The sequence below is a fragment of the Gymnogyps californianus genome, chromosome 3 (assembly GCF_018139145.2).
Source record: "Gymnogyps californianus isolate 813 chromosome 3, ASM1813914v2, whole genome shotgun sequence".
NCBI classification, from domain to species: Eukaryota; Metazoa; Chordata; class Aves; order Accipitriformes; family Cathartidae; genus Gymnogyps; species Gymnogyps californianus.
In genome coordinates this window covers 103,748,209-103,773,202 of record NC_059473.1, presented here as the reverse complement: position 1 = coordinate 103,773,202, position 24,994 = coordinate 103,748,209, and the positions used below count along the sequence as shown (strand labels likewise).

The 24,994-nt window shown below is 35.4% G+C and overlaps 1 protein-coding gene across 1 annotated transcript in view; it reads right to left on the bottom strand.

Annotated features, from left to right (window-relative positions):
• CSMD1 (CUB and Sushi multiple domains 1) overlaps nt 1-24,994 on the bottom strand; it is a 1,238,313-nt gene that overhangs the window by 244,640 nt on the left and 968,679 nt on the right. The window contains 2 exon segments of the mRNA XM_050893357.1: nt 896-1,087; nt 19,956-20,112. Coding sequence (XP_050749314.1) covers nt 896-1,087; nt 19,956-20,112 — 349 coding nt within the window.

Sequence of the window (24,994 nt, the reverse complement as noted above, 5' to 3'; positions counted from 1 at the left end):
AATGGAGAATGTAGCACCCAGTATGGGAGAGAGACAACAAGCAAGGATCCTGCAGGTCAGGCGAGAGCTGAAAGCAGTCGGTGGCCTGCCTGCAGCAGGCAGCAGAGGCAAAAATTAAGCATCAGAAGACACATAGAAAGAAAGACTTTCCCAAGGACTCATGGGAACTCCATGTGAAACTTGAACTCAGGAAGTCACTGGCAATTGCTGAACTGGAAAGCAAAACTGGAGGAGAGAAACTGCCTAGCAAAGGTACAACGGGCAATAGCTATACTAGTGTTCAGTTATTTTATGCATCTCACCTAGTACTTCTTTATTTAACGTTTATACTGGTTGTAATGAAACACAGTTTTAGACACTTGAAGACATGATATTTAAAGAAAAGGTCTACCTCAAGGCTCTGACAGATGGGGTATCCTAGCATGGCAACAATGACTCAAGAGCACTCAAAACAATCCACCAATGTGGGATGCAAATTAGAAATTAGCTTCATAGGAATGAGATGCTGAAATAATTTCTGATGAAAACAGATAAGGTAAAAAAAATCTTTATTTACTTTATGATGGGGCTTGCTTAGCTTGTGAAGTCTTTAGATGATACCACGGCCTGTGATAGCATATCAGACTTAATGACCCAGGATACCATCAGAACCAAAGCAGTAGTCTTTAATCAAAGGCTGCCCTATAGAAAGAAGTGTTTCCCAGCAGTTTTGTAGCCATTAATAGCCAGCCATCTATTTCAGAGAAGTTATACTTGGATGTCCGCATTAAATCTTTACTTGAAATTTAAAATATGTTTACACCATTATCATATCATGAGGTATAGAAAGACAGAATATTTGTTTTTTTTCTTGAAACACCAGACCGAAATCGCTCATTGTCACAATCCGTATTACCTATGCAAGTAGGCAAAGGTTTGTCCCAAACTCTTCGATCTCCGCTTAAGCAGGTCATAATACTACTGCCATGCATTGTATAGCCAGGATTACAGCTGTATAAAATGACAGTGTCTATAAAATGTCCTTCATCTCGGATCTTGTAGCCATAACTTGGTATGCCAGGATCTTCACACTTCACTAGGTCAAAACCTGCAAACAGAAATGGGAAGAGAAAAGAAGAAAAAAAGACACAGAGATATAAAATATCAAAGAAAATATAATGCAAATTAATCTGATCTTGATGTAAATTATATTCTCATGACTCAGTTAGATTAGATGTATCAACAATGACCAAAGATAAATTATATATAATTTGGGTAAATCAGAAACTGAAACACCAAGAACTAACTATTCATTTGATATTTGATTATGGCATTAATTTATTGAAGAAAGCATATTATCTATACTATCCTAAAAGAGATTAGTGAGCATTTTATTAATTTATACCACTTCTATTCTTTCATTCTTTTTTATTCAGAGGAAAGGAAGTATCGACCCTGTATTTGGCACTAAGTGGGAGCTTCACCTCCTCATCTAATCTCCATAACAAAGCCAGCAGACCATAGTGGTAACTCAGGAAGAAAATTCAAAGGTTATTTCATCCATCCTCATGTCAAGATAGCATGGCTTCAGTTTATTCTCTGCTGAAACAAAGAAATATTCCTACACTCATTTCCAATTAGCATTCCCCTTTTTGGACTATTAACATGCTGAATGGGATAAACAGCTCCCTCTGTGCTCCTTGGAATGAGCAGTTCTGCTCTGAGCAGCTACAACTCTTTCCATATTTTACCCTTTCCTCTCTGCATTACCTCCATATAGCATTGCTAAAATGTAAAGACACATTCTAAATCTCTCCTCTTGCCTTGAGGTCCAGTTCTCGGAGCAATATAAAGAGTGGTTCAAAATTCATCTTTGTCAACTCCAGATTCTTCTTCTTTGTGGAATCTTCCTTTATTACTGTCATGTTCCCAGCCCAAGGAAGTAATTCTGACTCTACAAATGGTTCCCATTTTGCTGTCCTTATTTTACTGAACACCTTCATTAAGTGGTTCTGAATTAGGTCGCTGGTCTTCCCTTCAGTTTGCTGTTTTCAGCTCATTCTCTACATGAGGTTGCCCAGAGAGGTTGTGGATGCCCCATCCCTCAAAGTGTTCAAGGCCAGGCTGGATGGGGCTTTGAACAACCTGGTCTAGTGGAAGGTGTCCCTGCCCATGGCAGGGGGGTTGGAACTAGATGATCTTTAAGGTCCCTTCCAACCCAAGCCATTCTATGATTCTATGATTCTGTGAGGTCCTTCACTAATTAGGAGAGAATCAGACATCTTTATTGTAAATAGCATACCCATAGACAACCTTTCATTATTTTACAAATGCACAGACTAGATTTGGTATCGTATTTTTCTCATTGCCTTTCTCCTATGTGTCAGAAGGAGTATGTATGTACACACAGTACAAATGGATTATAGAGATTTATCCTTATTCCCTTGCTAAAAGATTGTTCCCATGTGAATATTTGCACATCGCTGCAATTTTACTTTGTTCACAAAAAAGAAACAAGCAAACATGCTCTGTTTCCAGACAAAAGGGGTAGCATTCATTTTAACTAGCTCTCAGCATCGATTATATAAACAGCCATATCTAAACCAGTTGCCTGTCTTTTAGAGTTAATAGTAACTTATGCAGTATGATTAATCTCATCCTAAAGTAGATATCTAAAATACATTAGATGAACTGTGCAATTCTAAGAAGGTCTATTTCTCTTCATTCACTATAAGAAGAGCCAAGATGATTAGGTCATTCACATGAGCTGAACTTCATAAGAAATAGCTATATTTCATTATTTTAATCTCCTTATTAAACATACAAAGACATTTATTTAAAACCCTGAAAATGCAAGTTGTTTGATAGATAATGTGATGATATTTTAATGCTGATTTGACAGTGTGAGCCAGTGTAACACTATTTCTCTGCCACCTGCTTTTAGATACTTTCCCATCCTTTAGTAGGTGCAACATTTGGTTATCATTGTCAGTGGCATGTGATTGACAGATGAAACTTCCCTCATTAAAGAATCTATTTGTGTGTGGTGAAATAAACTTTCCACAAGACTAATATATAGTTACAAAGGTACACGAGAGATTTATTCTCCACTACTTTCTACCACATAAAGAAGAAAAGGTTGTCAGGGAGAGGTAGTATTTTTTATAAGATCAGCAGATAAATTTGGGTGAAATGAAACAAACTTTTGGACAAACAACCCCTTCTAGTCTGCTATATAGCTATCTTCACTACAGAAGATGTCAAGACTGGGATAAAATTGTCATTCTGACTTGCTACCATTTCATATATTCCACTTAGCATTCAGTTTTGCACAAGTGTGTAAATATATATGATGCAATGCCAGAGAATCTTATTTCTTCTCTTCTCTCCTTCTTGCAGTGCTGCTTCTGTAGGATGATGTGTTTATAAAAGGCACTAGATCTCCTCATTCATCAGAATAAGGGCTTCCTGAATGGTGCAAGTTTAGTGTGTTTATCTTTTTCCAATCTGTTTGCACAGTATACGTGGCGGATACACTATTCCATTTTCTCCTCATCTGCAATAATGATCCCTGAGGACTCCTGAAACCTCACTGACATGAAGAGTTAAAGAGATCCTGCCACAAGCTTTAGAAGTTTGACAGAAGCCTACCGTAGCCCACCTGCACTTTCTCTATTCTTGCTTTGAAATAGGACTGAGTAGCGCAAAAGATCTTTCTGTTTTTCCCTTAGTTTATTAATAGTTCACATCATTATCGTAAGTCACTTATACCTTCAAGTATCCACTAACACAGAGGTTTTCCACCTCCTTTGCTTTGTATACTGCTACAAGTTCTCCGAAGTGAGCTACAGTACTATAAAAGTCTCTCTCTATTGAAAATAAGCTTGCTTTTCTTGATTACATTTGCAGACTCTGTGGCCAAAGTCCATGAGGCCTCACAGATCACAGGCTGAAATTCACTTTACTACTACATTAGAATACTATAAGTGAATTAAATATAATCTGATACAAAGATATGAAATTAATCATTAAATGAAATTACCTTGATATTACTTATTAACATAAAAACTTACTGGGGCTCTTATAGAAAGACTTTGTTATAAAACCAATTTTTCTGAAGACAGAAATGAATTCAAAATGTAAATTGAGATTTGGCATTTAGGAAGAGCCAAAGAAAAAAAGAATCGTTGGGTTTTGTTTATTTTAAGCCTAAAATATCCAGTCTGAAATATGATTTACTAGCCTTTGGCATTATTTTGACTAATGTGGTTTTGAAATTACTTCTGTTATACTGCTAAATATTTAGTATGTATATATCATAGCATCCACATGTTAAAAAATATTGATTTTCATTACAAAAGTTTGTGTAGGTGTGTGTATGTTTATAAAGAAATAAAATACTAATAAGAAATAAATAAATCAATAAATAAAGTTTGCCTAGAACTTCCGTATATTACATAAAATTCAATTAATGTTGCAATAACAGGAGAATAAATTAGTTAGTTACTTACTAGTTCTTCCTCTCCTCCACCTCAGACTGGTCTAGATCAATCACATGAAATTTAACGATTTTGTCCATTTACTCTTTTAACACAAGTATCATAAATGTAGATGAAGTGTCTCTAAATCTAGCATACTTTTAACAGTTTTTCTTGAGCCATCGTTCTCCAAAAGCGGAAAGACTTTTTCACCTGTCAATAGCACTATCCCAAGGTGAACTGCTTGCTTCTTCAGGAGCCTCGTACTCTACAAATACTCACTGAACAGTATTTCTGTATCTGTAAATGACAAAATACCTCTGCAAATTATAAGTAGGAAAAAACAGCTTTGGTAAAGACTCTGTGTCTGAGTACACAGCAGTACATACAGGAATTTCTCAGCTTCTGCTTGTGTCAGAGGACATGAAGTCCCTAACAGAAATATATTGCTTTTTTAAATCTTATTTTTGAGACTCTGTGGGAGCATTTATATCAATAGAGGAGTTAAGATTTTCTGTCAGTCTATTTTAAACTCAAATCTAATCAAATATTTATTTGGGGTAAAGTGTTAGATAAGCTGATTGTAGAGAACATAACCACTCACTGTCTTGGGTATCAGAATTCAATTTCCTATTTCACACACAATACAGAAAAAAATAACATGCAAATAAAAATATCTAACTGGAAGCAAAAATATAAACCCTAAATTTAAATATCCTTGAGACACTAAACCCTTCAGTATTTGCTGTTTTGTTTAGATTATTCAGATATTTCTATCAAAAATCACCTTGGAAAATTAATATTGATTTTAATTTCTTCTAATTATTGGTAGTACAGGAAAAATCTAGTGGTAGTCTCAATTTTTAGGGTTGTTTGCACAATAGAAAAAAACATAAGGTACAAACATTCAGTATGACAAAATAAAGAGTATTATTGCTTTTTGTATCTGAAAAATAGAATATTCCCTGCAAGGACATCCAACAAACTAATTGCTGGCTTTCACACCAAATTTTTAAAATGCCACTTTGAATACTCTCGAAAAAATATAAGAATGACAGTACATAATTTGTGGCCACACATTCACTACACTTTTCCACCAGCAAGACTATCTCTGTTTCTCAGTAGGCCTATTAAAAATTGGGGTATTTCACATGCAAGTAGGTGCTGTTAATCATGTGTAAATATAGCAGGATCTTGCCCTGTGTGTTCACAGGCAAGCTGCCCTTCCAGCTCTTCTTATCCAATTTCTTCCCCTTCCCATCATACACAAAAAATGGAACTTTCTATTCCTTTTTTCCCTGATGCTCTTGTACATCTGGTGTAATTTGTCATAAAGGATCATATTGTTGTGAAATCTCATTGTTGAAATGTTGCAACAGAACTTCAGTGTTAAAGTAGATGCTGTGAAATTTCACAGTAGGGAAATACGGTCATGAGCTCCATACAATCACAGTACTTGGGTTTACCTGACATTGAAATGAGCCAGCAGTCAGAGAAATTGTGCCAATATTCTTACTGCTGAGAAAGATTATTGTACTGGCAAATCGCTGCCAATTATCTTATTCCTGAGTTTCGTTATAGGATTATCAGAACAATGAATGGATAAAAGCCAGTTAAATTAAAACCAAAAGAGCCAGAATACATCTTGATGATTGGCTATCACCTCCTGACACTATTTAACCAAGGTGATTTGTTCTGTCATATTTGATATAAATAACGAGGAATGTAGAAATACCAGTTGTCAGGGTGAAAATTATTGACATGTCTGTAATGTATGTAGACTATTAATTACAACTTCTTTCAACTCAGTTTAATTATGATGGGTACTGTGGTTCTATCTACATTAGTAAGTAGTGCAGTAAAAGCAAATCTGGGCAGTGAAACAACAAAGCTGAGGACACGATGTCCACACTATCTGTACTAAAGTGTTATTGCTTTGCACTAGCTTTTGTGTCCACTAGTGGGTGGAGTATGCTAAGTGCATCCCTGGAGCACACCTTTCAGTTCAGCTTCAAGTTTGTACCCTCCAAAACTTGTCTTCAATACAAAGGTAGAAGAAGCAAGTGTTCATTTTATGTCCCCAAGGGAAATTCTCAGGGATTCTATGTAGTACAGTGTACTTTTAACAGAAGCTGATGAAGTTCTGAGATATCTGCAAATGTTCCCTTCACCTATTTTGAAAGGAAGAATACAGTTTACTTACCACATATGTATATATGTGCATTTACACTGCATGTAAACCTACAGTGGCTATATGAAAAATAAGCAATCTAAAATAAGTAATTTCATACTCCTATTTCTGGAAGAAGTCCTAAAGTATTTTGAAATAATCATTCTTCTAAAGCCAGACACACAAAAAAGTAAGCATCTAAAAGGTACACGTCACCAACCTTTAGGTATTTGGTCCCTACTTGGAAACTCTAACCTTGAGTTCAACACTAAGTCTTCTATGAAGAGTATGAGGAAAAAAGGTTATGAGTTCCTGGTCTAGAAAGTGGACAAAAGCAACAAAGATGTTCTGAATTGCGAGCTATGGTACTCATCCAAATTTTACTTCCTCCACAAAGGAATGCTGAGGCATGTTACATTATGTCTGTCTTAGTAGAACATATAAGCACACTGTTATTAGGGACCAGAATATAGGTCCCCTATGAGCACCCAAGAAATTAGGCTGCAGGGCTTTATTCCTTGCTTTTTTTCATTCTGGCTTAGTAAACCTTGTTCATGCTTTGGCACAAAGTATACTATGGCAATTAAAACTTTACCCATGGAGATGGAAGAGAACAGTTTTAAAACAGAGGAAATAATTGAACTGACAGTAAAATAAATGTAACATCACAGCCCTTAATACTGTGGTCCCATGGTGCAAATTTGTTCAACAGTTTTTGACAGGTTAACTTTATTTACAAGCTTTATGTTGGATTAATTATAGTTTGTCAATGCCATTCAGACTTTATGCCAAACCACATATAAAACTGGCATAAAAGCACAAAATGCTAGTAAGTTTCCTTCTGTATGCTCTAGTTTATTTTACAGGAATTCAATCATGTGTTAATGCCAGATTCAGATCAGATTTGCACTGCTGGGTGTTCTGATGCTGCACAGATTCATTTTTAAAGATCGTGGAACCTTGGCCTCAGATATGATCCCAGAACATTGTTATCACCAAGTAAAGGAATACTGTAGCCACCAAGCTGTAAAAAAAAAAAAAAAAAAAAAATTTGGAGGGAATTTCTTCTTGTAAATTCAAAAAAGCATGAACCTGTGTTGTAACTTCTGTGGACTCTGGCAGTTTGTAGTATGAACTCTAAATAGAAAGCCTACCAGACAAAACTGTAATGACATTTTAAATGAAATGCCAGCTGGGGTATTTGCAAAACTTTAGATGTCTAATCTAAAGAAAACAGCTCCTGAAAACATAATATATAGCATATAGATGTAGGTCAATACTATCAATGATCTCAGCTTAGATGAGTAAATTTATACTCGTATAATTTCCTATTAATATTACTGCTTGTTACAGATGGGGAAATACTATTAAAACAGCAATACTGCTAATCTCCATAAAAATTTCACAAGACGTGACATGACGGGTTAATTATTCTGAATGTAAAAAAGTTTTGCAGCTCATATATTAAGCACTAAAGGATTAAAAGTACACCCCATGGGACTCCAAATAGTGTTTAATAATCTCTACTAATTATATTACTTACTATACTGTAAATATAGACTGAGTGGGCCCTGCTCAGTGAAAAGGTAATGTTGTCTTTTCATTTCTACTTGCCATGGAAGACAGAGCTCATGAATTACGTATAATCTATCTTCAGCTTCTGAAAGTGATGCGGTAAAATATTTTGGGATGACTCCAAAAAAAGAAGGGCATACACATATATAAATCCTATTTCAGTACATATATGGAAATATTAACAGATGTTTTAATATTAAAAAGTAAGGTAATGTGAAAACTTCGGAAACATCACGAACTCTGTTAGTGTTATCTAAATCTCAAGTAATTTAAGCTCATAAACATAATCTATATGTTTTACACATAATCATTTTTGAACTACCAAAGAGTAATTAAAAGTATGAAACGATACTTGAGTTAATGTTCAGAGTCTATAATGGATTTCTAAATACATGTAAATGTCAACAAATACTCATTCTGCAGTTGTTACATCTTAAACATCCATAACATAATCTATTTAATTAAATCAATGCAATTCAAAATTGGGGGGGAAGAAAAGGAGAAGAAATAACATAAACACATACATTTTTTTCTTGTGTTATTTAGTACAAGGTACTTTGGCTTAACACCTACCAAACGCTTCAGTGATTACAAACGCGTTCATTTCCTCACAGTCCTTTCTAGAATACTCACTCTTAGAGTAACCAAGTCACCGTGAACATAAAGGACGGATTGAAACATGGAAAAAGATTTGTACAAGCTTATAAAAAACAGTATGGCACAGACAAGACTGAAAGTTAAAGACCTCCATCATCTGCAGCTGTGCTCATTCTTTCACGCACTGACAGGGGAAAAACATGCACACAGCACCTGTTATTCTGGCTAGTGGTACTGATGCCCAACACTTCTGAAAATCAAGTTCTAAATACCCTGTGGTGAACAACTTAGATAATGAGAAACACATAAATCTTGTCTACCTTTCATCATTCTGGCTTAAGCAACTTTCCCCACCTAGAAAGTTTATGGAAGCAGAAGGAATAGAAATAAATAGGTTTATAGCATTCATCTTCTTTAACTGTCTTTCTTCCGAATAGTCTGCTCTCTACATGCATCCCTAATTCTGCTCATATATCATATACACATAGTTTTGGCAAGGTGATTTTAATACTATGCATAAACTTTTGAAGGAATAATCTTAATTTTATTCTTAAATAACTTTCTTACAGTTTTAAATAATTAGAAACAGTTTTGATGACTGAAAAATCTGTTGCTTATTTATTGCTTATCTTCATTTATAAAAAATGACTAGATTCTAGGCCAAAAAGCTCAATCTGTTGAAATGTAAACAATTCCCTCATATAATGAAGAGAGGGGAGAAAACAGTCACATTCCTGCATCTGAACTGTTAAAATCCTTACAAATGAATTCTGGATTATTTTTTTCCTGAAAATTCATGTTTTCATAAACTCTATTTAATTTCAAAATTTAAACAATGGTTATGTAATGTATTTCGCATGAGTTATTCTAGAAGAGGTCATTTCAACAGTTTTGAGAGAGGGAAAAAAATCAGTCAGAAGAAAGCTAAGGTCAAACTTTGATCTCAGGGGCACACACAAAAGATTTGAAATGTCTAATATTAAAAAAATGCTACCCTATATAAGGTTTTACTTTTGTATAACAGTATGAGAAGTATGGAATAGAACAATATCTTTACATTTGTGTTGTTTAGATTTTATAATTAGACTGTTATAGTTTATACTTTCATAAATTTAACAGTTAGCAAATCAACAATGAGGCACCTAAAAGATTTTACATTTGAATTGCAGCAAGAAGGAGCTTGCAAGAAAGATTAGTCCATCATCCTAGGTTTCTAAGTGCAGATCATCTACCTGACTTAAGGAACTGCTTATCAATAAGATAATTAGTTGGATAATAATGACTGTTGTTGCCCTTGTCTCATAATCATTAGCTGCAGTTTGTCTTTCCCAAAACAGAGAGGGTTCAGCCAATAATCCTAAACTGGACATAATCATTTTTTCATCCAACATGAGGCCAAAGTAGGTGAGAAGGCCAGGGGTAAAGAACAATAAGATATTGGCAGTTCTGTTCAAGTGCCCTAAGCTTTCAGACAGGAATTTTTGCTTGTGGGAAAATTCTGGTAATTACAGCAGTGGGAAGAAATTGTCAGTAACACTACTGTCTATTCATGGAACACTTGGAAAAAAGGAAACAATTCACTAAAAACCAACAGCTGTCTTTTTGTGAAAAGCAGAGAAAATGGGCAAACTTTTGGAATAAATCCCTGCTACAACTCCGAAAATCCAACTGCATATACACATAATGGCAAAGTCTACAATGGCTTCATAGAAATAGATTTTTTTTTTAAATATGAGGGAAAAAGTTCAGGTTGAGGTGGCAAAGAAGGTAAAGAAATTCTGTCCTTCAAGCCACTGCATCGACAAATTCATGGAAACTCTGTGTTCCCACTAAGGTCTCAGAAATAATGCTTCAAATGTGGTCACTTCTTTAATATTAAAGTAACATAATCTTCAGGCCAGCACTTCTGAGATTATGAATTTAGCTGAAATCTGCTTGCAAATTTCAATCACATACTATAGCTAGGATGCATACATCAGCAGATGAGAAACAAATATGCTTAAGAAGCCTACTTGAATTGGCATCACTGAAAAATCTTACTTTCATATTCTAAAGACAGAATTTCAATATAAATGTAAAACAACACATGTATATGGACACCTATGGTGATCTCCGCTAGCCCCTCTCTTTCTCACGTTCAAAGCATAACTGCATTTAAAGCTTTATAACAGGAGATTTTTAAAAGCAGCTCTTTTCTTTATCATAGATGCGAATTACAACAGGAAAACCTAGTAGCTTTAGATCAGATGAGAATCTCTGACCCGTATACAGAAAAGCCAGGAGTCCTTCAACAGGTTATAACTGGCGATTATCAGAAACAAATCAAAATAACCTTTAACAAATTACATTTTTCATATGTTCTAATACCTCATATCAAATCTCTTTTTTCCTTAATTGAAAATAAGAAATAGTTAACATCTTTCTTCTTTCTAAACCCATGCACAGAGTGCATTCAGTGATTTAAGGATGATAAATCATGTAATTGTTGGAAACTAAATAAAATGTTTTTCTTCTGAAATGTTCAGAGAGCTTTTTTAAAAAAATGTTATTCATCTTGTGTATGTATATTTGCAATACACATTTTAATTCAAACAGAAGCCTGGCTTTTACTTGTTTTTGGAGAAAACAGTTTAATAATCATAGACTATTCAGCCTGTACTGTTATCACAGCGTGCCACTACTGATCTATTTTTTGTGATTCTTCCTCTTCCCAGTCTCATTCTTGCAACTCTCTTCTTACCGTTGCAGTCTCAGTCCTCCACTTCATATGCTTCCAATGTTTCTTGGAGAGCTTGTCTTGCTCTCCTCCTCTCTTAGATATGTATCCTAGTCTTTTTGTCTCAAACATCTTCTTTCCCGATACCCCATGGTGCTCTTCTTGCTTGCTGCATTTCTCCTCAAGTCTCCTTGGTTTGGTACTGCAGCTTCCCTTATTCCAAGCTGCAGACATGGAAACATGAGAGGTGCCCATCTAACTAGCAGAGAAGGCCCTGACACTGTGTAAGCACTGCTCAGCATTAGCTGAAGAAAATTAACTCCATACCAGCCAAACCCAGTACAGGTGGACAAAATGTTCACCTCCATCCTAATCCAGGACTGCTGAAAGTGCTCATTAAAGAAAAAATATTTTGGAGTGCTCATTTATAGGGTAGGACTTGCTCATATAAAATCTAGCTAGCTAAAGATTTGTATCCTCACAAATTTGGGAAGATTTTCCTGAGATGGGCAAAACGCTAAACATCACCATGCCAGCATTTTCATCTCCACAGCATGTGATAATATAACTTTTCAAATAAAAGGTTAATACAACGCTTATATTACCCAAATAAAATGGTTTTCATTGTTTCTGTCTTAGGAAAAAAAAAAAAAAGATATTTGGCACCTACTCTTTTTACCAAAGTTAAATTCAGCAGTTTCATAGATGATTAAAACAGTCTTTTAATGAAAAGTGAAAAACAATCTTAATTATACACACTGTTATAAGACCAATATATTTTAAGTTCATACAATGTTTTTGGGATTTGGGGAGGGGTGGTGGGTTTTTTTTTACTTATAAGATTTCTGGATTAATCTATAGCTTTTTGTTTTTAAAAAAAGATCATAACATGATACCTTATTTTGGTTTTTTTGCCAGAAAGTTTCAAAACTTTAAGGTATGGTTCTAAAAATACAGATTACACTATACTGATTATGATGATATGAAATGATGCTTAATTTCATCTAAATTCTCTGAATATCTTCTGTTTGCAAAAGAGATCTTCATGTTTTCTGCTCATTTACTAATAAGATAAGGGTTTTTTTCTTCAATTCTGGGGCACTGGGAACTTTAGTCGCAGGAAAAAACATGACATGCAAGCAAGCCACAATATCACATGTTAACAGAGAAACAGGTAACTATTGGGTCTTTTTGGTTTTAAACAGCAATTCCTTAAATCCTAATTTTATTCAAATTATTTTTAGACTGTACAATTCGATATGTTACTTATTCTCTGAGGTAGACCCATACAGAGGAAGTATTTAATGAATTAGGTTATGAAACTGAAGTTCCGTTTCATTCTCAACAGAAGAAGCAAAACAAAAGCAAAAACACTGATGTTTTGAAATTCACCACAATGGAAGACCCTAGTAAAAACTTCTGTACTGAAAATCCTGAATGCCTTATGCAGGAATTTTTTTTGTATGCTTTAAAACTGAATGTAAATTCATCCTAATCTCGTGAAAACTTTTGATTTTCAGAGAATAAGATTTTTTAAAAATCTTCACTTATCATGTTGCCCTGAACAGATATATTGTTCAGTGCATAGGAGAAGCATAGCTTTGAGAATGTGGTCAGATTATGTAAGTACTGAATATATTGGAAGCAGAAGGCAGTTTACTTTTTTGGGGGGGAGGGATGGAAGAGACTATGATGTGACCATGTTATTAAACAGGATATCATTATTCTTGTACACAAGTGAACTGAATTAAAATTTCTAACATCTTTCTTTTGGCACTTATTAAATTTTTACTTCTCAATTTTGCAACTTTGACTTTCTTTTAGAATAGCTTTTTCTATGCATGCAATACAGCTTACATTAATTTGGGTTTAGTCACATAATTGTACTGCTCTTAAAATGACCTGTGAATATATATATGTATAGGTTAAGACATACTCATTTAATGATTTTTGCCTTTTGTTTATTTTCATTTAATTTTGTCTTACATTTTTACTGCAGTGTGTGAAGGTTCTCTTTGGAACAGATTTTATACACCAATTAGTTACTGAAAGGAAACTGCAAGAGCTTCTTTTCATTACTGGATTGTTCTGCTCAACTGACACTATACAGCCTGAGGCAAAGCCACCATATTTCTGAATTTGAGTCTATGTGCTAGAATAATTGACTGAGTTTGCAGTTTCAGAACATTGTTTTCACTGACATTCTTTTAACATTTTCAATTACTTTAGAATAAGAAATGAACTAAATTAAATTTCAGTTCAGGATTCTCTTAAATTAATTTCCAGGTTTAAACCATCTATATAAATTTAGATTATTCTAATTCAGATTCACCTTCCATGCGCTAACTTTCACTATCCCTTGAAAGATGCAGGGGTAGAGAAAGTTTATAACACAGAACTTAAACTGAAAATTAGAACTCTTTAGCAATAACAGAATACTATGAATGCCAAACCAGTGCATCATGTCTGAGGAATGTATTTCAAAATTTCTTTTCTTAAACTGAAAAGCATATCTTGAGACCAATGAAAAGAATATTGTAAAACTGCTAACTATGCATGCTAAATATAAAAGATGATAAATGCAAATAAAAATATTAAACCTACATTTAAAAAAAAAAATCTATCAATACGCAATCCTAAATCTGTTTTCTTTTAGAAACACTAGATAGAATTTGATGCAAGTTCTATGGAGTTGAGCACAGCTCAAGGGCCTGAATCTTGCCCACTCTTCTAGCAGGAATGATAGCCATGCAGAATTCTGCTTTCATTGAAAGAAATGGTCACAGATTCAAAACTGACGGAAGTTAACATTAAGTTAAGAGCTGAATCTACGTAACATTCACTCTCAAAAAGACAAATCCTTAGTGAGAATTTTTCCAGCCCTCATTTCCATCTTAGCACAGAAGTGTAGGAAAATACCTAATTTCACATCATAGGGAAATGGAGGATACAAATAAAAGACAAGTGTTGAGGAACTAACATGGAACTTCATTTTTAATCTATAGCAGCAAATCAGGAACAGGTGAGTGAAAGGCCTTCAGAAAGTTTAAATCTAGCTACTGAGTATACCACAAATCTCTGAATGGTTTTTGGACTTTATAAAGTCTGTAACTAGTTCTGCATGTTTCAAAACACACAGGAGTCTGTTGTGAGGCAGAACATACTGCTGAGTGGCCCAGTGCAGCCAGGCACGTTCCTGCAGATAATATCTGTCAGTATTCCCGGACGGACCCTTCCACTGACTCATTACAATGGACACCAAGGCTTATTCTGCAAATAAGTGAAGCTTTCGCTTCTATTATATCCTGCACAGGACTGAGGAACCATGAAATTGCCATAGAGAGCTAGATAAGCTGCTCCTAAAAAAGTAGATGTCTGGATAAGGACCGAGAGCAACTTCACGCTATCTCAGACAGGCAACCGCCAGTGCAAGGAACTTGGTAAAAGCCCTCAGGTCTGAAGAGAGTCCAAAGAGCAGTTCTACATAGTGGTAAAGTTCCTTACACATCACAATCCCAGAATACTTTCTGAGGACGTGGGTGGAAGGTATCATGAATATAGACACCCATCTTCAGGCACCATGAGAAGAAATGAGTTTTGAGAGTTCTAGCTGGTACTGTGAGTGAGAGAGTCTTTTCTTCTCAACTGTGTGGGAACTTTTACTGAGAAAACAAGGATGGACAAGTATTTGAACAGGAAGCACAGACACTGTCTTCTTTGTTGCAGCCTTTGTTTTGAGACACAAAGATTGTTTTAAGTGTTTTACCTTCTTTCTATGAATTTTGGACACGTACATAAAATGGCAATGTCTTGAACAGATAACCAACGACACAGCTACTGGCAAACAGAAATTACGAAAGTAATTTTGGCATTCACATTTAAGTGCACCAAATAAGACACAAGTAGAATTACTGTACAAGTTATCTTCACAGGAGTTAAGACTGATCACTGTGGAAGTACAGTATAGTGTTGAGTACTCTGTGATCTGTACAACTCCATACAGACCACAGAGTAGTCAGCATTATGCAATACTCAGAGCGTCACATAACATTTGACATGTATGATAAAGTGTGGAGGGACTGTTTTTGTTTTTCCAACAGCTAAGAAAAGTGAGACTATGTTCAAGGAATGAGGATTAAACAGTAGCAAGGAAGCACTTGTGACACAAGTGAGAGTAAGTTCAGTTCTCCACATGATGAGTGAAAACAGCCACTGTTAAAATTCTGCTTGTGTCAGGACTGTGATAGAAGAGTGGTTAGACACCACAGGGAGACTGCCTGTTTGTTATTCAGAGGCTGTACTACATTGCTCCTTATTTAAAGTTGCAGTCTGTTACTTTCACCAGACAGCTGTGTTTTGCTTTTACTGCCTGTCACTGTGTGGCATCAATAAGCTTTCATTTTAATTTGAATGTCAATTTAACATTAAATACTACTGACATGACAGCACAAAGCATTGGCATCTTTATACCAGAATGGCCAAATCTTCTAACTGAGCAGTGAACAGGAAAGGTAGGTCCAGCTGTGGGAATGCCTATGGCTACACCTTCTCTTCGTCACAAAAACTAGAGGAGTCTCAGGAAGAAAAGTTCTAATTGGACGGGGGGGGGGGGGGCGGAATCCCCCAAATTATAAAACTGAAATTATGAAAGAAGAACTGACATTTTCTCAACCAAAAAAAATAAGTCTCACTTGAGTCTGTTGTATGTATAAACTGACATGTATAAACTTATATTTTTACATGCAGATCTCTATTGATGTCCTCTCCTCTTAGGGAACTAAAGCCATCTTAAAAGTCCTTTTTTGTTCCTTGGATTTTACAAACACTTCCCATGATGGTTAAAAAGAAAAATATATTGGGGAGGGGGCAAAGAAAAACTTCGTTATTTTTGCAAGCTCTGTTTGAGAGGAGTAAGAAATAACATAAAGGAAAATTTCTACAATTTTGGCTTCATTTTTAAGACTAAAATAATCCACTAACTTCTCATATTGAAAGACTCTCTTACTTCCTGTGTCATTGGTATGTAAAAGACATTTAAGACGGAATAATCTATTGAAACCTGAGATCATCCTCAGGTAAAAAATTTAGTCCCATCAAGCTTATGTTGTCATTTCCTCAGCACTGAGATATGAATGTTCACAGTCATTCCCTCTGACACCAGTGTAGAGGTACTATAAGTGAAAACAGACACTTTCCCTTATTCATCCTAACACATTTTCATCCTAGTTTTGAGGAAGTGGCTTTATATAAACTTGTTTTACGTGAATTAGACAAGTTTTCTTCTTTGTTCCTCTTGTTTTTTTTCTCCTCTAGTAGACTCAGATTCAGGTATCGCTCAAATTACAGTTTCATTGACTCTCATTCATATGTAGTTACCCCACCAATCACAGGTTAAAATATTAACAAAATGTTATTGTCTCCATTCTTCTGAAGCAGTTTCCTTAAATACAATCACTATAACTTTAGTCCTCAGTCAAAATATTTCTCAGTTTCTCAAAACAGTTAAGTTGAGAAAGAGTACAGAATTTTTCATGATCCTTTCCAGTAAAAAAAATCCCTACCCATTGTGCTAAATCCATTTCCTTGAAACCATCTTGTAGTTATAGATCAAAGAATAAAATTACTATAATTTCTAGCTTCCATTCAGTATTGTTCTTACCCTGAAGCAATTTCCTGTGTAGCAGATTTCAGGAGAACTTGAATCCTTTATAGATTTCCTTTTAGTATCTGCTTATATTCTGATTTCTACAATTTATACAAACAACTCAGATTCTGAGTTTATAGAATTCTGTTTTATTATGTCAGTAATGAGATTCTGAAAACAGAAATAAGTTTCTTTATCCACATTTCTGTTCTCATGGATCCTTAGTTTCTTCTTCTGCCGTATTTGTAAATTTAAAATCATCCACAGAATTCACAATGTTAAAAAAAAGACGGAAAGGTAGTTGCACAGAACTGAAATAGTGAACGTTTAAGTTAGTCTTTTTAATAACACATTGCAATGATTCTAAAATTCAAGCTTCGAAGCTGCACTAATCTTAATTTCAATAGCATTAATGGGAAGAAAAGTACTACAAAGACTAACAATTAAGGGCAGTTGATGTATCCCTTGTGGGCAGCAAGAACTCAGCAACAAGATAGGGAATAACCAGAATTGATTTACCACTAGATTTATTACACCATCGCTTCTCCTAGCTCTAACAGTCTTATGATATTGATTATACAATTTCATTCACCCAGCATATATATTTCTCATTTCCTTCAGTGAGAACATATTTTAACACTCTTTTTTTTTTCTTTGTTTTAGTCATTTTAAAGTATCTGGCATTATATTTCAATCTGAAAAGTGAATAAATAAACTGCAGAGTAATCTTTCAGGGAAGTTGATTGCAGCTGTAAACTACACTTGATTAATCCAAACAGATAAATATCATTTTGTGTTTGATGTATTTACCGAATGCAAAATGGACGCATTTGTTTAGTAACTGCACCAAAAACTCCAATCCCGTCAAATAATAAGTATAAATTTCTGGTATATCTAATCTTTAAAATATTGCTAGGCTGGATTCCTTCAGAAAAAGAATGGGAGTCAGCACTGAAGCCAATTTTCAAAGCATTCCAAAAGAATGCAACTTCTGCTTGTATCGATTTATAAATAGTGAAAAGTCCCACACTGAAGTGTTTGGAAATAACATAGAATATGCTTTCTTGTTACAGTTGATGGAAATCACCTGGTTAGAGGGTCACTATCTCAAAATGTATTATCTTGAAGTTGGCTTCCTGAAAATACATGTGAAATGTAAGGAATTAGACTGCATTTACAAATGGGGACTGCCTCATGTGAGAGCAGGCAGAAGGCAATGTCATTACAGATAAACATTTCAACATGAACTGCTACAAATTGATCACATATGATATATTAAATGAGATATTTGGCAACAAAAAAAAAGTAAAATGTTATAAAGACATAAGAAAGTGAGTTTTGCCTCTGTACACAGTATTGTTAAGATTACTGTTAGAAGTCTGTGTCAAATTCTGTCTACACACTTCAGAAAATGTGAAAATACTTGGAAGAATAGAAAACGGAGATTCAAAACTAATCAAACAGCCAGCAAAAAAGCCTTAAGACATGAATGTTAACTTATATAGAAAAATCTGGTTACTAGAGTTGCAAACTGAAGTGTAACAAAATCAAGATATTGGATGCAGAAATTAAGCAAAATTCCATCTTTAAATAAAATGCTGTTTCTAAATGGTAGGTGGAACTGATCACTGTAGAAGGATTTGAAAGGAACTGATTCAAGTCCCTTGAAATCAGAGCCCTTAAAATAAGATTATTTTTAAAACAAATGTTTTGTTCCTTTTTTCAAAGGAAAAATTCTACAGTCTCTATAGGTTAATAAGAGTAGATTTGCCTAGTGGTTCTTTCTGGATTCTGAAACAAAATGAAAGAATATATACTATCTATATTTAAAAAAAAATAAAAGAAATCATTTTAATACATTTCATCTAGCCAGAGAAACCTTCCTTTCCTTTATGGTTCTGTAAAAAAAAAAAACGCTAAAGGTAGGATGATAAAATTTCAGATTTACCAGGCACAGCAGAAAGACAGGAGGGAAAGTGAATAATTTCTGCTTATTCCACAGCTGGCTCCAATCCAAAGGGAAACCAGCAGATGTACTAGAAAGAGCTATGATTCCATTTCTGTGCCACTGTATGATGTGGTGCTCTGCTCTGCAGGATTCAACAGGAGCTCATGGAAGCTGATATAAAAGGCAATAAACTGAAGGCAAAGGGAACTTGGAGATTCCTCAAAACCTGGACAAAATATCTCTCTATGTGTGTTGGAAACAAACTAGTTATCCCCAAAGTTATCCCCCCCAAAGCCTCATTGTTTTGCCAGCTAAATTACTTAAATTAATTACATGCAAACTGTGGGACAAGTGCACTGTTCATCAAAACTTATTCACTCGGGTCTCCTTCCAGCATACACCCCTCTGATCCTGACAAGCAGTCAGGACACGTTAAGAGTGTGCACCCAGGCACACTGTATTCTTTTTATTCTCATTTGTACTCTTATTTTTTTAATTTGACTGCAGGGGTTGAACAATCCAATTTTAATATGGCTCTGTATAAGTTTTCTGCTACAGTATAACACTAATATATTCAAGGCATAAATGTCACAATTCACTCTTTTTCAAACCCCACTACTAAGTCTTCAAAATAATGCTTTCTAAATTTCAAAGGTTACAATTTTGCTTTTAGTAATATTCTTAAATTAATAACACCTATCCAGCCATATAGACAAGTAAAATTCAGTCTTCTAACCACAGTAAATTCTAGAAAATTATCTTCACCATTCCATGAGAAATCATTGCAGCTGAGAAATACACATTTCCCCACAAAACAGTCAGTCAGACCATATTTGTGAGCTACTTACTTGTGTAAGTGAGGTGAAATCCTTGGTCAGTATCAGACCCATTGGTATTAAACTCTATCCACAAATGGTTAGAGGTGCTATTAAGGATAACTCCCATCATGTCATTTTTGGTGAAGGCTCCCAGAAAGCGTGAAGAACTGTCTTTTCCATCATACACCTTGTAGAAACAAAATAATAGCATGAAACTGGACATCAAATCTAAATATTTGAAAAACATTAGTTTATCTTTATACGATACTTCCAAAGTTAGCTATGTATTGCTAATAGTTTCTCCAAAAAGTTAATGTTTCCATTTTGTGAGGTACATACCACTCGGTTATGCAGTTCAGTGAAATACAAAATATTCTGTCACCCTTAAGGTGTTTTATAGTCTTTTTTCCCTTTCAGTTTTGTGAGCTTATCTTGAATGAAATTAATATTTATATGTGACTCTATCTTCTGAGGTTTCATAAGCTCAGATTATTTTTCACAATTATTCACAAAGGCTAACAGAAGTATAATCTCTGAAATCACCATTGAAGTAAGGCTGTAAGAGGTAAACCCTCACAGCCTACTCTGTTCTCTCCTGTCTGGAGATATCAACAGCAGAACTGAGGTATTAAAGTCAATCTGTCACCTTTTATTTCAGACTCTGAGTCTGCAGTAATTTTTGTTTTACTATAGGTTTTAACAAAGAAAGATAGGTCTTCAAAAAGATATGTGAGTTTATTTCCAAACTAAGTGTAGAGATCTTATTTATCATGTTACTTTATTGAAAACTTTCAGTGGAGGACAAAATCAACAATATTAACCTCTGTGATTTTTCAAATCCTAGAATGAATAAGAATGTCCTTTTGATTGTTCCCTAATACAGGACAAGTACAAAGAGTTGGCTAGGGGGTGAAAAATTATTTTTGCTTATTGCAAAATCTTGAAAGCCATAAAGTGCCAAAATAGTCTTCTGTGGGTTTTTTTGTCTCAAGATGAATTTAAAAAAGCTGATTTCTTCTTTAAATTAAATAAATCACCTGTTCTTTCTCATTGAAAAATAGGCAAATATGAAGTGTGTTTCATACTTCCAAAACGCATACCATACATCATGTGGATGCTTATACAAATTAAGTAATGAATCTGAACAGCTGGTTTCTAATATGAAGTAAAAGATAATTTACCCTGATCTCATGTGTCCTAGAGTGACTGTAGAAAACTAGTGCTAAAGCTACAATTACGGTAAATATCTTAAGCTCTGGATCTTCATCTCTCCATTTGCAGACCTGTGGTACAGTGCGGATTTATACTGATTCCAGCCAGAAGCAGGCAGTGACCCATTTAACAATCTAAATTGCTACATTTGAGTCACAGACACTTCTTCCTATTTGAATGTCCAGTTAGATCTATTAATGAAATTTAGAAATGCATCTTTTGAGAGGACAGACCACTGCAACTACATTTATGGATGATGACCAACAGTTAAAAGCAGAGCTACTTTCTCAGTGGAGAAAATACTAGCATACCATCAATATAGGTGAATGTCTTGAAAATACCTCATTCGTCTCAAGTGCCGACATTAATAAAAATAAAATAATAAAAACAACATGCATAAATATTTTTTAAGATAAAAGCATAAATTTAGTTTAATAAACATACACAGATATAAATAATTACCTTCCCTAAAAGAAGCTTTTGAAAAATAATATATTATGCTAGCCATTGATAGAACAATACATACTGTCCTTATTACTAAGGCAAAGATTGTCTTAGGGCACACAGATGAGCTATTGGAAGACACAATCAATCGTATTTTAGATTCGTGTGAGCAGTAACACATACTTAATGTCTACCTCTTGGCAAAAATATGACTTTAAGCTGTGCTAAGGGTATCTGAAAAAATGCTTCCAAGCTTCTACCATTCTCCTGGGCCAGAACTACAGATCACTTTCACGGACTGATTACACTTTATCTATCAGAGCTGGAAATCTATTGTACAAAATAAATAAGCATTCATTCACCATAAGATTTATTTTTTAATAACATTCTGATCATACATATTATGCAAGAAGCACAGATATATTTTACTCGGTTTGAGAGGTATTACTTTGAATGGAATGATCTATTTTTAATTGTCATTAATAAAAAATGCTATCTATGTTTAAAAAAAGTTATTTTTATTCGTCTTTAAAAAGACCCAAAACTGCTAATTACTACAATTGTCCCTTAGACATCCTGTTCCAACACTGTTCCACCTCACTGTTACAGACACTTTTCCTACCCGAGGATCAGCAAGTTAGATAGTATCTCTCAAGATGAATCCAGACACAAATGAAAACATTGTTTTATGAAATAAAAACAAGATAAGAGGGATCATGTGAAACCAGCTGTAAAAAAAGCTGTGACAATTTTTAATTGGTGACACTTGTCCAGCTGTTAACATTACAGACATAAGTAGGTACATGTCTACTGTAGTAATTGAAACAGTGTTAGTGAACAAATGTAAGCACTGAATCTCCATTGTCTATACTGATAACTTGTTTGAACCATCCCTGGGAAAGAAAAAGCATTTTCCCTAACAATTCTTGGTCATGGTTTGGTAATTAGTGTGGGCCAAGGACCGTTCCCAATAGGCAGGTTGTGTGCAACCATTGTGTTCTGTCATATGTGACTGTCTCCAGAGCCAGAGAACACATTTAATACACTAGTCTAGACTTTATCACTATTAACTCATCTATAATGCACGTTTAACTCATTTAGGAGAACCCATTTGCAATATAATTCACATGCTACAACTACTATTTTCTCTGTCATGAAGAAAAAAGGAAGGTCTATTTGGCCAAATAGATGAAAGACATGAAATTACATTCTGGTTTTCCTCTTACCTCTAACAAATTCACGGTGATTGCATTATCAAGATTTCACCATAAGTAGCTACTTTAAAGAATTATGAAGATTCAGGTGGCAGTTAAAGTCGGGAGATTGGGAAGCTGAAGTGTTAGTGAGTGCTAAAGGATAAGCTTTAAAATAAACAGATAATCCAGGTACTCAGTTTTGCCATATGCCTCAAAATGGTGATTCTGTTTCCATTTCTTTACTTGAGTTCAGATTTCTTTCCCACTAATTCAATTTCAAACTTTGCCACAGCTATAGAAAGCTCTGCCCACAACTTATAGTCATTAACCTGCACGTATTCTCCTTGAAAGCATTAGCTTTGAGCCCTCCTCATGCACCGGTCTTACTGATGTCAGAAATACCCTTGCAAATTATATGTTATTCCCTATGCACCACAGCCTCAATATCCAGCCTCAATATTCCCACTTGTGCCAACAGTAAACCTAGTTGAATATATACAGCTGAAGGTGGTTTATATTTTCAAAGCAAGTAAACTGTGCCAGAGTAGGAGTCCAGTCACCACAACTTGATTGTCTACCCAGTATTTATTGTCAGTACATCCTTGGCACACATTTAATGCAGACTTACTAACACCCTCACAAATCTTTCCTGAGAAAGCATTAGTGCAGGAGCTGCAGAGGCCAGGGACTGTTTCTGAGAGACAGTTATAGTGAGGCACCTTGTTTTGTAAGATTAGAGAGTTTAACGTTATGGATGTAGTCAAACTGCGGAAGCTGGCCTTGGGGGCAGCGGGGAATGATCACAGCATTGTTTGGAGCACTAGGATAAATGTAGCCAGAGCATTCAGGGACGCCCCATTTCACCTAAACATTTGTGAGGAACTGAAAGGGAAGTGCTTGCTCTACTGCTGGGATTGAAATATGCAGGCAAGAGAAGAGGACAGTGCTACAATTATTCATGAGGCGAAATGCTCTAGTAACAGTGCTAATGTATCTGCACCTGCTGTGAGAATGTGAAAACAGACACTCACCTGAAGGAAAAGGAAATGCTGGCTAGATTTTCTTAAACTCCAGTTTCTCATTCTGACAGTAAAAAGAAATTACTTACAACTAAACTTCACAGTTTTCCTTAATTGCAGAGATCTTTATGGCATAAAATCATCCCAAAGGGAAATGCCTTTAAAATATTGCTTTGATCGTTCGAGAGATAATTCCTGTATAGCTGGCTGACATTGTTATGCATCTTCCTATATATATTCCTAAATCTTTTCATTACATCCTCATGGAATTCTTAGCAATCCTACCTCAAACAAATAATGATATTATATACTTCCTAAGACATTCGTGGTGGGTTGAGCTTGGCATTATCAGGATTGTTTCTCACACTTTTTTTCCTCACTCCTCTTTCTCACACACTACTCCACAGCATTTCCTGCCCTTTCTTAAATATGCTTCCCCAGAGGCACCACCATCTTGGCTGCGGGGCTCAGCTGTGCCCTGTGGTGGGTTGGCTGGAGCTGGCTGGAACCGGCTGTGACCAGCATGGGGCAGCCCCAGCCTCTCCTCACAGAGGTCGCCCTGCAGTCCCCCACTAACAAAACCAGGGCACCTGCACCCAATGCAACATTACATATGTACTTATTTTCTTTAAAAAGAGAGTAAGAAATTCAAGTGGGAAAATGCCCCATATTTCAGCACAAGATTTATAAATATTCTTAAGCCTTAGTGCATCCCTTGCAAGTTGCCTGCAAGGCAGTCTTGGGGCTTTCTTCTGCGCAGACACGAGATAGAAGGCTGGTGTTTATGACATATTTTGCTCATATTTAGGGCACAGATAGGAAAGAAAGCAAACTTCTGAAGTCCGCAGCCCTGCCAAAGCTGTGGGAAAGGTAAGCCTTTGGGAGTGTCTTGATTTCCCAGTTGTGTGCAGATTGCAGATCTGGTCAGAGCACATAAAAATTTATGTGTGTCTCACATGCTCAGATCTCCTTCCCATGCAAATCAGGACAGGAACGGGAAGAGGGAGAAGAGAGTAGATAATATATGTTTCCTTAAACTAGGCTATAACTGAAGCAAGCAACCACAGTTAAGGCACATTTCTCTCTACAGCTTCCTGAGGAGGGGAAGTGGAGAGGCAGGTGCTGATCTCTTCTCCCTGGGATCCAGCGATAGGATGCATGGGAACGGTTCAAACCTGCGCCAGGGGATGTTTAGACT